The following is a 13,760-nucleotide window of genomic DNA, read 5'->3' as shown; positions in this document are numbered from 1 at the left end:
GGGGGGGGGGGGTGACAGACCATATATTTGGAAGCAAAAAACATTGTAACATTCTCATGTCAGTGTTGAAGCAAAATAAGATTTGTATTTGGCAAAAAACAGCTGTGTTCTCAGGTACCAACATAACCACAACCTCAGAAATCACAATATATTCGGAGGGAACTACCAGATACTCATTACAATGAAGATATGAAGTTCATAGCTGCATTATTAGGATGTAGGTGATGATTAAAAATAGTGATACCCCAGATGATATGCTTAAAGATACTGAAGATAAAAATTAATGAAACCATTTATTTTTGTTTATCTTTTTTCTCCTTTTATTATCAAATTGTAGGCAATTAATAAATGGCCTACATTTAGAATAGGTATATTGCTCATGTTTCAGGCAGATGCTTTACGCCAGTAGAACAGTTTGTCATTTTGATTACTCAGAATTTGTTAAAAATATTTTTTTTTTTTTTTTTTTTTTTTTTTTTTTTTTTTTTTTTTTTTTTTTTTTTTTTTTTGAAGGAGTCTCTTAAAAAAGGGAGGTCGCCTTATATTCAGAGTTGTCTTATACTCAGGTAAATACAGTATTTAGAGATTCCAAGAATATTAACAGGTCAGCCTCACCGTGAGTCCATGTCACAAACATATCTCATCAAAGTATCTAAACCAAACCAGCAGCTGAAGCCTCTTAGATCCCTGGAAAGCACCCTCCAAGTGATCCATGAAAAGGTTGGCATAGGAAGCAGCCATGCCAACCTGTCTATGTCAAATGTTCCCTCCCATACAGCATTGGCATTCAAGGCAAGCATATTTGTTCAGATGAATACTCTTTACAGCAATACACCACCGTACTCACTTCAGCCTTCACTGGATATAATTACCCCACCAGCTTAGTTCAAAATCAGGATTCCTGAGCCATCACATCCAATCCCGGTACTGCAAATCCTTCCAAAAAACAGCTCAGGAGTACCTCTCTTGTCACTCAGTGTTATCCTCATCTAGAATGTATTAATCAGCTACTTCAACAAGCTATGAATCCCTAAAATAATGCCCTGAAATGTTGTCCAATCCGTCTGACATTTTGCCCACCACACCTAAAATAGCTTATTGTCACCCTCCCAATCTTCACAGTATCCTTGTCAGACCCTATGCTCCTTCTGCATCCGTTTACCTATCATATGACTCTTACCACTGTGTTGTTTCCACTGTAAAACTTGCCCTATCTGCACTCCTCCCACAACCTATATCAGCCTTGTAATTGGCAAAACACATATTATCAAAGGGAGAGCCACCTGTGAAGCAATACATATCATGTATCAGCTATTATGTAAACAATGTTTGGTCTTTTCCATTGGCATGACTACACCAAACTATCAGTTAGGATGAATGGGCCTAGTCTGACCATGTATACTGCCAACAGACAATATCCTGTTGCAAAGCATGCTCTACAACATGACAGTTGTGACCTTGATGCCGATTTCTCCACATGTTCCATATGGTCCCCCCCCCCCCCCCTCCCCCGACGTTAGTTTCTAAGAACTCTGTAGGTGGGAACTGGTATTACAAGAAATCCTTGGTTCTTGCCACCCATCTGCCCTTAATTTATGTTAATTTCTTCAGGCTTGGTATGTCTTCTCAGTAAGTATTCCTCTCTTCACTCACTTTTAGTTTTCTGAATCTTTTATTTTCAGACTGCTCTATTTTACCTATCCCTCATCCTTCCCGCTATTATTAGCTCATGCAAGATACTTTGTGAATGGTCTCTCGTCTTGTGTATTGCCCTGTCTTCCACTTTTAAGCTCTCAGGTTTTCAAAAATTCATATGCTGCAGTCCCCAACAATCAATCTTTCTCCTCATCCTGTCTGGTAGGTCTCCCATGACCCAGGGTTTTGGCTGACTTTTCCAATTTCCTAAACTTCATCAGTCCTTTTCCTTAGCCCCTCTTGCCTCCCCTTCAACCCTTCTGCCAGAGAAGAAGCTACAGGCTCTGAATGCTTGCAAATTTCAATACCTTTTTATGTGTGTTTTCCTACCTTTGCTTGGTAGGTAGATTTTTTATCCATCCAATTGCATTACATTTTCAAAAACTGATTATTTTGTGACAGCTCTGTAGATGGTTACTGCTTCTACTTGTAGCCATTAGTGCTTCACTGTTGAAAGTTGACAACATCACTGCAAGGTGTCAGGGATCTTCTTACTCCATCCCTACTGTAGTATAGGTGTGTTTGGACCTTTGTCAATATACTATAACTGGAGTCACAAATGATGGCTATCAAGTTTAGGCTCATTTTGCCCACCTACGTCACACATTCTTCAATAGCCAATGAGTGTCCAGTAGTGTTCTGAGTGCTGTGCTTTGAATCTCGTACCCAATGCAACCATTAAACATGATCTTAGCTAGTTATTTAGTGAATTTGTATCCCATTTGTTGCGAGTTGTCATGGCTGATGGTAGCGGCAAGTGACAAATTCTAAACAAGAAAGTGGGAGATATAATTTGCAGGATACACATTTACTTCAAGCTCAAAGCATGTGCAGTTGCATACCACAACTGTTGCTTATATCTGTCAACAATGCAATCCCATCCATTTCTTGACCTGCACGAACTACCATTGTTTGTGGATCAGATTATAGTGTCATCATCAAATATCACAATTTTTGAACAGTCCTGTTTGGGGAAAAATCATTTATATTGGTTATGAACAGGAGTTGGAAAAGTCTGTCTTACGGGGTGACAATTTTTTCCCTCTTTCGACTTAGTCTTCTGCCAGTGGTATCATTTGTTAATGGTATCCTCTGTTTTGTAGTGTTAAGATATGGCTTCATTCATGTCAGATGGAATTCCTTTCACAGTGTGCCAATTTAGTTTCCCCAGTACAATTTCATGAACTATTAATCAAAGGCTTTGAACAGGGCAGATTGAATGCCAATAAGTAATTTTTTTTCCTTTAATTCTAATGGAATATAGTTTTTGAGATCATATATTGCTTATTCTGTAGAGAAGCCTTAAGAAGCCAAAGAGGTATTATTAAAAGATTATTGTCAGAAAAGTGGTTCAGTATTATATTGATAGTTACATTCCAAAAATCCTTTGAGAATTTGTAGGTACACAAGTGGGTCTGTAGTTAAGAGTTCACTTGTTCATATTTACATCTATACATTAGTGTCTCTACTACATATTTCAGCCACCTAGAAAATACACCTTGACTTTTTAATGATTAACAAAAAACCCAAATGGAGTTCTACCAAATCAGTAAAATATTTTAGTGGTCTGGCTAAGATACAATTATAGACAAAAGAGTTATTTCTTGTCAATAACCTGATTATTTTGTTCTGAGGAAAAGAAATCTTGGTGACAAAAATTACTGTTTAATGACACATTTTGCCTTTTTAGGGCACCATCAGGTTTTCTATGACAAAGAAGGAAGGAAAATATAAGTAGCTATCAAGTACAGCTCAAAAGAAAAATATCAGAGGAAAGTCTATCATCCATTAGAAAGAAAACTTACATTTGCCATTGTGCTGAGAAATAAGGATACATCAAGATCACATTGAACAGAGTGTGTACCTGTACAATAAATATGAGTAATAAATAATCTTAAAAATGAAGAAGAAGTGCGATAACAGAAGCAAAATGAAAAGTTCAAACAGTACTTTCAATACACAATTGATGCCAGGCATGATGGTGCAGTGATAGGATCACACAGAAATGCAGACATCAGGCTTCATTTAAACACAGTGTTGTGAAACTGACCAACACATTTGAAGATGTCAAGCATGTGAAACATCAGACTAGCTACCACTTGGAGCTTACTGAAGGAAACTCAAACAGATGACGGGCATGAGTAATTTTAAAACATAAATTTAAATGAAAGTGCATAACAGAAATGAAAAATAAGGTTACTGAACAAGACATTATAAAGATTGAATATATTACAATAATAAATAAACATTATACTATATTAACATTAGAAGAAGAATTGAGCACTAGCAGGCCACAGGTCCAGTAGTAGATAATGGAAAGTGATGGGTACATCATTAAAAATGCAGTACAAAATATACTGCATGAACTATGCAAATCTAAAGCCATAAAATACCAATGTACAAAATTTAAAAAATATTTTACACATTCAAAGGGCAACTATGTAAATATTCTGACACTTGACATCATGAAGTTAAAATAATTCTGACTTTTATGAATCAGGTGGTCTTGAAGCGCTTGATATTGATCACTGATGTTTGTTTAAGAATTTCCATTTCTTCAAGAAGATTTAGCTTTTTGCCTGTTAGAGCATAATGCAAAATCTGGAGATTGTCCAGTGCAGGTGTCTGTTGCTCTGTTACTTTCAAGTGCTCAGCAAAGACAGAGTGCTGGGCATTTTTAGGTAAAAATGTTCATTAAATCTAATCTTGAATATCATACAGGACTACCCTATGTAAAACATTTAACAGACAATACATTCTAATATACACTCCAGAAGTAGCATATTTATCTTTATGAGGCCACTCATTATGAATATAATTGTGTTGAGCTCCATTTTAAGTTATTAAAACTATTTCAATATTGAAATTTTTGAATAATTTAACCAAGTCCTATAATATCTTTCCCAAAAGTGGAAATTTAGCATTTTTCAGATTTAAAAATATGGCATTTATGAACAAGTTTTTATTCATGCCTGACAATTTCTTTTTATATAGCTTATTCAAAATCAGTGGACTGTATATATCTTACTGACTGCAACAAATTTTAAATTTTTGCATTCTCTGTTGACAGAAAGTGTACTGAGAGGAATATAGTAAAGATGGTCAATCACAGATTTAAAAAAAGCTTAGCTTATTTGTATGCTACTATGCATGTGGTCTACTGGTCTCTATGGGTATGTCCTTCTAATTTATACATCCCACAAAATTTATTTATTATTTTAACATATTTGTTCTGTAGAATGTCTAGTTAGTTACCTATTTTTTAATTTCTATTGTATGCTTTTATTTAAATTTATATTTTAAAACTGTGTGAGTTCCTGCCACTAAACTCCACTAGGTGCCTAGTCCAGTTCTTAATTGTTTACATATTTGATGTCTTCAATTGTATTGGTCAGTTTCATTATCCTGTGTTTGAATGAAGCCACATGTCTGCAGTTCTTTGAGTGTAGTCCTATTGCTGTACCACTACACCAGTCATATGTGTATATTGGAGAAAATGTTACCACTTTTCACTTTGCCTCTGCTACAGTACTTTTTCATTTTCAAAGATTTTCTGCTTATTCATATTTATTGTTTAAGTGCATGTTTGTTTAGTGTGCTCTTGCTGTATGCTTATTTTACAACATAACAGCAAAAATACATTTGCTTTCTATTGGTTTGTAGACACTTCTTTGAGTTTTTATTCTGGGCTGTACATGATAGGACCATGCCCCTGGCTATTTACATTTCCCTTTCTTCTTTGTTTTAGAAAATCTGATGATGTCCTTAAAAGGTGAAACACTTCATTAATCAGTAACTGTCACAACCAAGAGTGCTTTTCTCCATTATAATCGTTAAAGAGTTGCTGTACCAGCCACTTGATGGAGTGGGAAAAGTTTTATAATTATTTTGTGCTCTCTACAAGTTGATCTGATGCTTAGTGGTGGAGTATGCAATGCCTTTCTAAGTGATTCTAATGGACTTTCATTCAATGGCCCATTTTTGTCCCTTTGTTTTCAGCTACTTTTAGGAATATTTTATTGCATTTAGTAGCTGATTACTTGAATTTAATACTATCTAACATGCTACTGGGAGCTGATATGCATTTTTCTTACTGTGTTTATTCCTTTTGTTCCTAATAATCTTCTAAATTTGCTATCACATTGTTCTTGGATTTTTAGCTTTTTCTACTCAGTATTATCATTTTTGATGAAATGGTGTAGAAGTTAGCAAGAGCTATGGTTGGTCAAAACAATACTGATGCAAAATCACCTGACTTTCACTGATTAGCTCACTCCTACCAGCTCCAACTAATAGTGCCAAGCTATGACGGACAAACTGTACAATTTATCTCCTTGAGTAAGGATTTAAATATGTCTGCTTGTGTCTGTATATGTGTGGATGGATATGTGTGTGTGTGCGAGTGTATACCCGTCCTTTTTTCCCCCCTAAGGTAAATCTTTCCGCTCCCGGGATTGGAATGACTCCTTACCCTCTCCCTTAAAACTCACATCCTTTCGTCTTTCCCTCTCCTTCCCTCTTTCCTGATGAGGCAACAGTTTGTTGCGAAAGCTTGAATTTTGTGTGTATGTTTGTGTTTGTTTGTGTGTCTGTCGACCTGCCAGCACTTTCATTAGGTAAGTCACATCATCTTTGTTTATATATATATATATATATATATATATATATATATATATATATATATATATATATATAAAAAGAAAGATGATGAAACTTACCAAACAAAAGCGCTGGCAGGTCGATAGACACACAAACAAACACAAACATACACACAAAATTCTAGCTTTCGCTACCAATGGTTGCCTCGTCAGGAAAGAGGGAAGGAGAAGGAAAGACAAAAGGATATGGGTCTCAAGGGAGAGGGTAAGGAGTCATTCCAATCCCGGGAGCGGAAAGACCCACCTTAGGGGGAAAAAAGGACAGGTATACACTCGCACACACACACATATCCATCCACACATACACAGACACAAGCAGACATTTGTAAAGGCAAAGAGTTTCCCACGTGGAATGTTTCCCTCTATTATATATATATATATATATATATATATATATATATATATATATATATATATATATATATATATATATATATATATATATATGGAATGACTCCTTACCCTCTCCCTTAAAACCCACATCCTTTCGTCTTTCCCTCTCCTTCCCTCTTTCCTGACAAAGCATCCATTGGTTGCGAAAGCTAGAATTTTGTGTGTATGTATGTATTTGTTTGTGTTTCTATCGACCTGCCAGCACTTTCGTATGGTAAGTCACATCATCTTTGTTTTAAATATATTTTTCCCACGTGGAATGTTTCCCTATTATATTCATATAACATTCCACGTGGGAAAAATTATATATAAAAACAAAGAAGAGGTGACTTACCGAACGAAAGCACTGGCAGGTCGATAGACACACAAACAAACACAAACATACACACAAAATTCAAGCTTTCGCAACAAACTGTTGCCTCATCAGGAAAGAGAGAAGGAGAGGGAAGGACGAAAGGATGTGGGTTTTAAGGGAGAGGGTAAGGAGTCATTCCAATCCCGAGAGCGGAAAGACTTACCTTAGGGGGAAAAAAGGACAGGTATACACTCGTACACACGCACATATCCATCCACACATACAGACACAAGCAGACATATTTAAAGACAAAGAGCTTGGGCAGAGATGTCAGTCGAGGCAGAAGCGTAGAGGCAAAGAAGTTGTTGAAAGACAGGTGAGGTATGAGTGGCGGCAACTTGAAATTAGCGGAGATTGAGGCCTGGCGGATGACGAGAAGAGAGGATATACTGAAGGGCAAGTTCCCATCTCCGGAGTTCGGATAGGTTGGTGTTGGTGGGAAGTATCCAGATAACCCGGACGGTGTAACACTGCCAAGATGTGCTGGCTATGCACCAAGGCATGTTTAGCCACAGGGTGATCCTCATTACCAACAAACACTGTCTGCCTGTGTTCATTCATGCGAATGGACAGTTTGTTGCTGGTCATTCCCACATAGAATGTATCACAGTGTAGGCAGGTCAGTTGGTAAATCACGTGGGTGCTTTCACACGTGGCTCTGTCTCTGATCGTGTACACCTTCCGGGTTACAGGACTGGAATAGGTGGTGGTGGGAGGGTGCATGGGACAGGTTTTGCATCGGGGGCGGTTACAAGGATAGGAGCCAGAGGGTAGGGAAGGTGGTTTGGGGATTTCATAGGGATGAACTAACAGGTTACGAAGGTTAGGTGGACGGCGGAAAGACACTCTTGGCGGAGTGGGGAGGATTTCATGAAGGATGGATCTCATTTCAGGGCAGGATTTGAGGAAGTCGTATCCCTGCTGGAGAGCCACATTCAGAGTCTGGTCCAGTCCCGGAAAGTATCCTGTCACAAGTGGGGCACTTTTGTGGTTCTTCTGTGGGGGATTCTGGGTTTGAGGGGACGAGGAAGTGGCTCTGGTTATTTGCTTCTGTACCAGGTCGGGAGGGTAGTTGCGGGATGCGAAAGCTGTTTTCAGGTTGTTGGTGTAATGATTCAGGGATTCCGGACTGGAGCAGATTCGTTTGCCACGAAGACCTAGGCTGTAGGGAAGGGATTGTTTGATGTGGAATGGGTGGCAGCTGTCATAATGGAGGTACTGTTGCTTGTTGGTGGGTTTGATGTGGACGGACGTGTGAAGTTGGCCATTGGACAGGTGGAGGTCAACGTCAAGGAAAGTGGCATGGGATTTGGAGTAGGACCAGGTGAAACTGATGGAACCAAAGGAGTTGAGGTTGGAGAGGAAATTCAAGAGTTCTTCTTCACTGTGAGTCCAGATCATGAAGATGTCATCAATAAATCTGTACCAAACTTTGGGTTGACAGACTTGGGTAACCAAGAAGGCTTCCTCTAAGCGACCCATGAATAGGTTGGCGTACGAGGGGGCCATCCTGGTGCCCATGGCTGTTCCCTTTAATTGTTGGTATGTCTGGCCCTCAAAAGTGAAGAAGTTGTGGGTCAGGATGAAGCTGGCTAAGGTGATGAGGAAAGAGGTTTTAGGTAGGGTGGCAGGTGATCGGCGTGAAAGGAAATGCTCCATCGCAGCGAGGCCCTGGACGTGCGGAATATTTGTGTATAAGGACGTGGCATCAATGGTTACAAGGATGGTTTCCGGGGGTAACAGATTGGGTAAGGATTCCAGGCGTTCAAGGAAGTGGTTGGTGTCCTTGATGAAGGATGGGAGACTGCATGTAATGGGTTGAAGGTGTTGATCTACGTAGGCAGAGATACGTTCTGTGGGGGCTTGGTAACCAGCTACAATGGGGCGGCCGGGATGATTGGGTTTGTGGATTTTAGGAAGAAGGTAGAAGGTAGGGGTGCGGGGTGTCGGTGGGGTCAGGAGGTTGATGGAGTCAGGTGAAAGGTTTTGCAGGGGGCCTAAGGTTCTGAGGATTCCTTGAAGCTCCGCCTGGACATCGGGAATGGGGTTACCTTCAAGGAATCCTCAGAACCTTAGGCCCCCTGCAAAACCTTTCACCTGACTCCATCAACCTCCTGACCCCACCGACACCCCGCACCCCTACCTTCTACCTTCTTCCTAAAATCCACAAACCCAATCATCCCGGCCGCCCCATTGTAGCTGGTTACCAAGCCCCCACAGAACGTATCTCTGCCTATGTAGATCAACACCTTCAACCCATTACATGCAGTCTCCCATCCTTCATCAAGGACACCAACCACTTCCTTGAACGCCTGGAATCCTTACCCAATCTGTTACCCCCGGAAACCATCCTTGTAACCATTGATGCCACGTCCTTATACACAAATATTCCGCACGTCCAGGGCCTCGCTGCGATGGAGCATTTCCTTTCACGCCGATCACCTGCCACCCTACCCAAAACCTCTTTCCTCATCACCTTAGCCAGCTTCATCCTGACCCACAACTTCTTCACTTTTGAGGGCCAGACATACCAACAATTAAAGGGAACAGCCATGGGCACCAGGATGGCCCCCTCGTACGCCAACCTATTCATGGGTCGCTTAGAGGAAGCCTTCTTGGTTACCCAAGTCTGCCAACCCAAAGTTTGGTACAGATTTATTGATGACATCTTCATGATCTGGACTCACAGTGAAGAAGAACTCTTGAATTTCCTCTCCAACCTCAACTCCTTTGGTTCCATCAGTTTCACCTGGTCCTACTCCAAATCCCATGCCACTTTCCTTGACGTTGACCTCCACCTGTCCAATGGCCAACTTCACACGTCCATCCACATCAAACCCACCAACAAGCAACAGTACCTCCATTATGACAGCTGCCACCCATTCCAGATCAAACAATCCCTTCCCTACAGCCTAGGTCTTCGTGGCAAACGAATCTGCTCCAGTCCGGAATCCCTGAATCATTACACCAACAACCTGAAAACAGCTTTCGCATCCCGCAACTACCCTCCCGACCTGGTACAGAAGCAAATAACCAGAGCCACTTCCTCGTCCCCTCAAACCCAGAATCCCCCACAGAAGAACCACAAAAGTGCCCCACTTGTGACAGGATACTTTCCGGGACTGGACCAGACTCTGAATGTGGCTCTCCAGCAGGGATACGACTTCCTCAAATCCTGCCCTGAAATGAGATCCATCCTTCATGAAATCCTCCCCACTCCGCCAAGAGTGTCTTTCCGCCGTCCACCTAACCTTCGTAACCTGTTAGTTCATCCCTATGAAATCCCCAAACCACCTTCCCTACCCTCTGGCTCCTATCCTTGTAACCGCCCCCGATGCAAAACCTGTCCCATGTACCCTCCCACCACCACCTACTCCAGTCCTGTAACCCGGAAGGTGTACACGATCAGAGGCAGAGCCACGTGTGAAAGCACCCACGTGATTTACCAACTGACCTGCCTACACTGTGATACATTCTATGTGGGAATGACCAGCAACAAACTGTCCATTCGCATGAATGGACAGAGGCAGACAGTGTTTGTTGGTAATGAGGATCACCCTGTGGCTAAACATGCCTTGGTGCACAGCCAGCACATCTTGGCACAGTGTTACACCGTCCGGGTTATCTGGATACTTCCCACCAACACCAACCTATCCGAACTCCGGAGATGGGAACTTGCCCTTCAGTATATCCTCTCTTCTCGTCATCCGCCAGGCCTCAATCTCCGCTAATTTCAAGTTGCCGCCACTCATACCTCACCTGTCTTTCAACAACTTCTTTGCCTCTACACTTCTGCCTCGACTGACATCTCTGCCCAAGCTCTTTGTCTTTAAATATGTCTGCTTGTGTCTGTATGTGTGGATGGATATGTGCGTGTGTACGAGTGTATACCTGTCCTTTTTTCCCCCTAAGGTAAGTCTTTCCGCTCCCGGGATTGGAATGACTCCTTACCCTCTCCCTTCAAACCCACATCCTTTCGTCTTCCCCTCTCCTTCCCTCTTTCCTGATGAGGCAACAGTTTGCTGCGAAAGCTTGAATTTTGTGTGTGTGTTTGTGTTTGTTTGTGTGTCTATCGACCTGCCAGCGCTTTTGTTCGGTAAGTCACCTCATCTTTGTTTATATAATATATATATATATATATATATATATATATATATATATATATATATATATATATATATATAGTTATAGTTATAATAGAGGGAAACATTCCACGTAGGAAATATATATCTAAAAACAAAGATGATGTGACTTACCAAATGAAAGTGCTGGCAGGTCGACAGACACACAAACAAACACAAACATACACACAAAATTCAAGCTTTCGCAACAAACTGTTGCCTCATCAGGAAAGAGGGAAGGAGAGGGAAAGACGAAAGGATGTGGGTTTTAAGGGAGAGGGTAAGGAGTCATTCCAATCCCGGGAGCGGAAAGACTTACCTTAGGGGGAAAAAAGGACGGGTATACACTCGCACAAACACACATATCCATCCACACATATGTGTGGATGGATATGTGTGTTTGTGCGAGTGTATACCCGTCCTTTTTTCCCCCTAAGGTAAGTCTTTCCGCTCCCGGGATTGGAATGACTCCTTACCCTCTCCCTTAAAACCCACATCCTTTCGTCTTTCCCTCTCCTTCCCTCTTTCCTGATGAGGCAACAGTTTGTTGCAAAAGCTTGAATTTTGTGTGTATGTTTGTGTTTGTTTGTGTGTCTGTCGACCTGCCAGCACTTTCATTTGGTAAGTCACATCATCTTTGTTTTTAGATATATATATATATATATATATATATATATATATATATATATATATATATATATATAGGCTATGTGGAGCAGATGCCTTATCATCCTATTAACAATAAAAAACACTGCTGTGACTGATAGTAGCCCAGATCTAAACTTTAGTCAAAGGAAGTGATATTCCTAACAACTGGCTTAGATAAGAGGCAAAAAAGGAAGTGAAGATAAAAAATTAATTTAAACTATTTCATTTTGTTTATTTTATTTCTCCCTGTTTTATCAGGTTGCAGATAATCAATAAATAGCATAAGTTTAGAATAGGTACTATGATAACTTTTTAGGTAGGTACTTTATATCTGTGAAACATTTCGTAAGTATGATTAACTTCAAATATTAAAAATAAAATTATCTTAAGGAGCTTAAAAAAAAGGGGGTGTCATATTTGAGATCACCTTACACTCAAGTAAATATGTTACACTGAGCAATAAGTAACAAGAATGAAACTAATGAATATCATATTAAATGAATCATGGATCATTAAAAATGTTAATACTACAATCACACAATATTAAAACATTTTGATACCTACACTTCTGATGTTGGTAGGTTCAGTGTAATATTGGCTTCTGTAGTACTACCATACTTTAGGTAACCAAAGAAACCTACACTCACATACAGAGCAACCACAATCGTCATACCAATGTTCAGCACTCCTGGACAACCAACAAAATGTGCTGGTGTCTTCATTTTATTAGCCAATGGCATTACCTACAGAAACAAAATAAAAGTTTACTGAAATTCCCAAGATGTCCCACTAATAAAACTTTTATTATTTCTGTATTAAAAAAAAAATTTGCACTCAATGCGAGGAAGAAAGTATTTCAACAATTTTACTATAATACTAGCAAGAATAAATTTTTTTGTCTTTGTAATGGGATACATAAAGGATATTATATTTAGTTGCTAAAAGTGATCATATCTAATTTAAAATACATAAATGTTTTCCAGATACAGTGATTCCATTCCCTGGTAAAAGACAGAGAGAAATGTTGGGATTTTTCAATCATTATACATGCATACTGGTATCATTGAAGATCCGAATTAAAAGGAGGCATGAAAGGTTAAGATAAATTCAGAATTACCGACAGCTAAAAATCTGAGAAACTGGATTCTACACAGAATGAAATCAACAAGCCAGAGGTACAGAATTTATATTTCATAAGTAATGCATGGATGCCAATCCTTTTCCCTAACTGCAAAAGAATGGCATGTTCCAATCATTAGTCTTTAAATATTTGTTTTTATCTATTGACTAACAGTTGCCTCATCAAAATAATAACACTAATAATAATAATAATAATAAGGGAAACTGATTTTTGATAACATAAAGCAGTTTTCACAGTATTTCAAAGGCTAGTTGTTTTCCACGACTTTTTATTTATGACTGTAAGGTGTGTGGAAGAGGAAGTGGGGAAGTCATTTAGCAGATGTAACTTACCACTCCAATGCCTTCTAGTGCAAATATGGCAGTTCCAAAAAACAGTGGTAATTGTTCCCAAGAAGAAAACTGTGGCAAACCACTGTGAATAATGGGTGGCAAATCACTAAAAATGTAGTAGAAGGTGATTCCTAGTCCAACAGTCAACAATATGTTTGCCAGCAGAGAGAAGATAGCAAGATACTTCAGATCTCGGACCCAATTGATTAAGATCAATAAGGGTGCCATGATTAGCAAATAATACTGAAATTGCCAGTCTTTTACTATGTAAAACTCAACAACCTGAAAATGAAAACAATGGGCATTACTGACAATTTCTAAACACAACAACATAGAATTTTGTACTTCACTGTATACTATGTGGCAAAACTGTCCATAGGTGTACAGTGTGTGGCAAAACTACCCTACAGCCTTGGT

At 39.6% G+C, this 13,760-nt stretch overlaps 1 protein-coding gene across 1 annotated transcript in view; it reads right to left on the bottom strand.

Annotated features, from left to right (window-relative positions):
• LOC126474642 (proton-coupled amino acid transporter-like protein CG1139) overlaps positions 1–13,760 on the bottom strand; it is a 99,564-nt gene that overhangs the window by 36,918 nt on the left and 48,886 nt on the right. The window contains exons 5-6 of the mRNA XM_050102121.1: positions 13,344–13,625; positions 12,435–12,613 (exon numbers count right to left, since the gene is read on the bottom strand). Coding sequence (XP_049958078.1) covers positions 12,435–12,613; positions 13,344–13,625 — 461 coding nt within the window. The remainder of the gene's footprint in view (positions 1–12,434; positions 12,614–13,343; positions 13,626–13,760) is intronic.

This window comes from Schistocerca serialis, chromosome 4 (genome assembly GCF_023864345.2).
Source record: "Schistocerca serialis cubense isolate TAMUIC-IGC-003099 chromosome 4, iqSchSeri2.2, whole genome shotgun sequence".
Taxonomy (NCBI): domain Eukaryota; kingdom Metazoa; phylum Arthropoda; class Insecta; order Orthoptera; family Acrididae; genus Schistocerca; species Schistocerca serialis.
The sequence above is the reverse complement of the archived record's forward strand: the minus strand, read 5'-3'. Positions and strand labels throughout refer to the sequence as shown.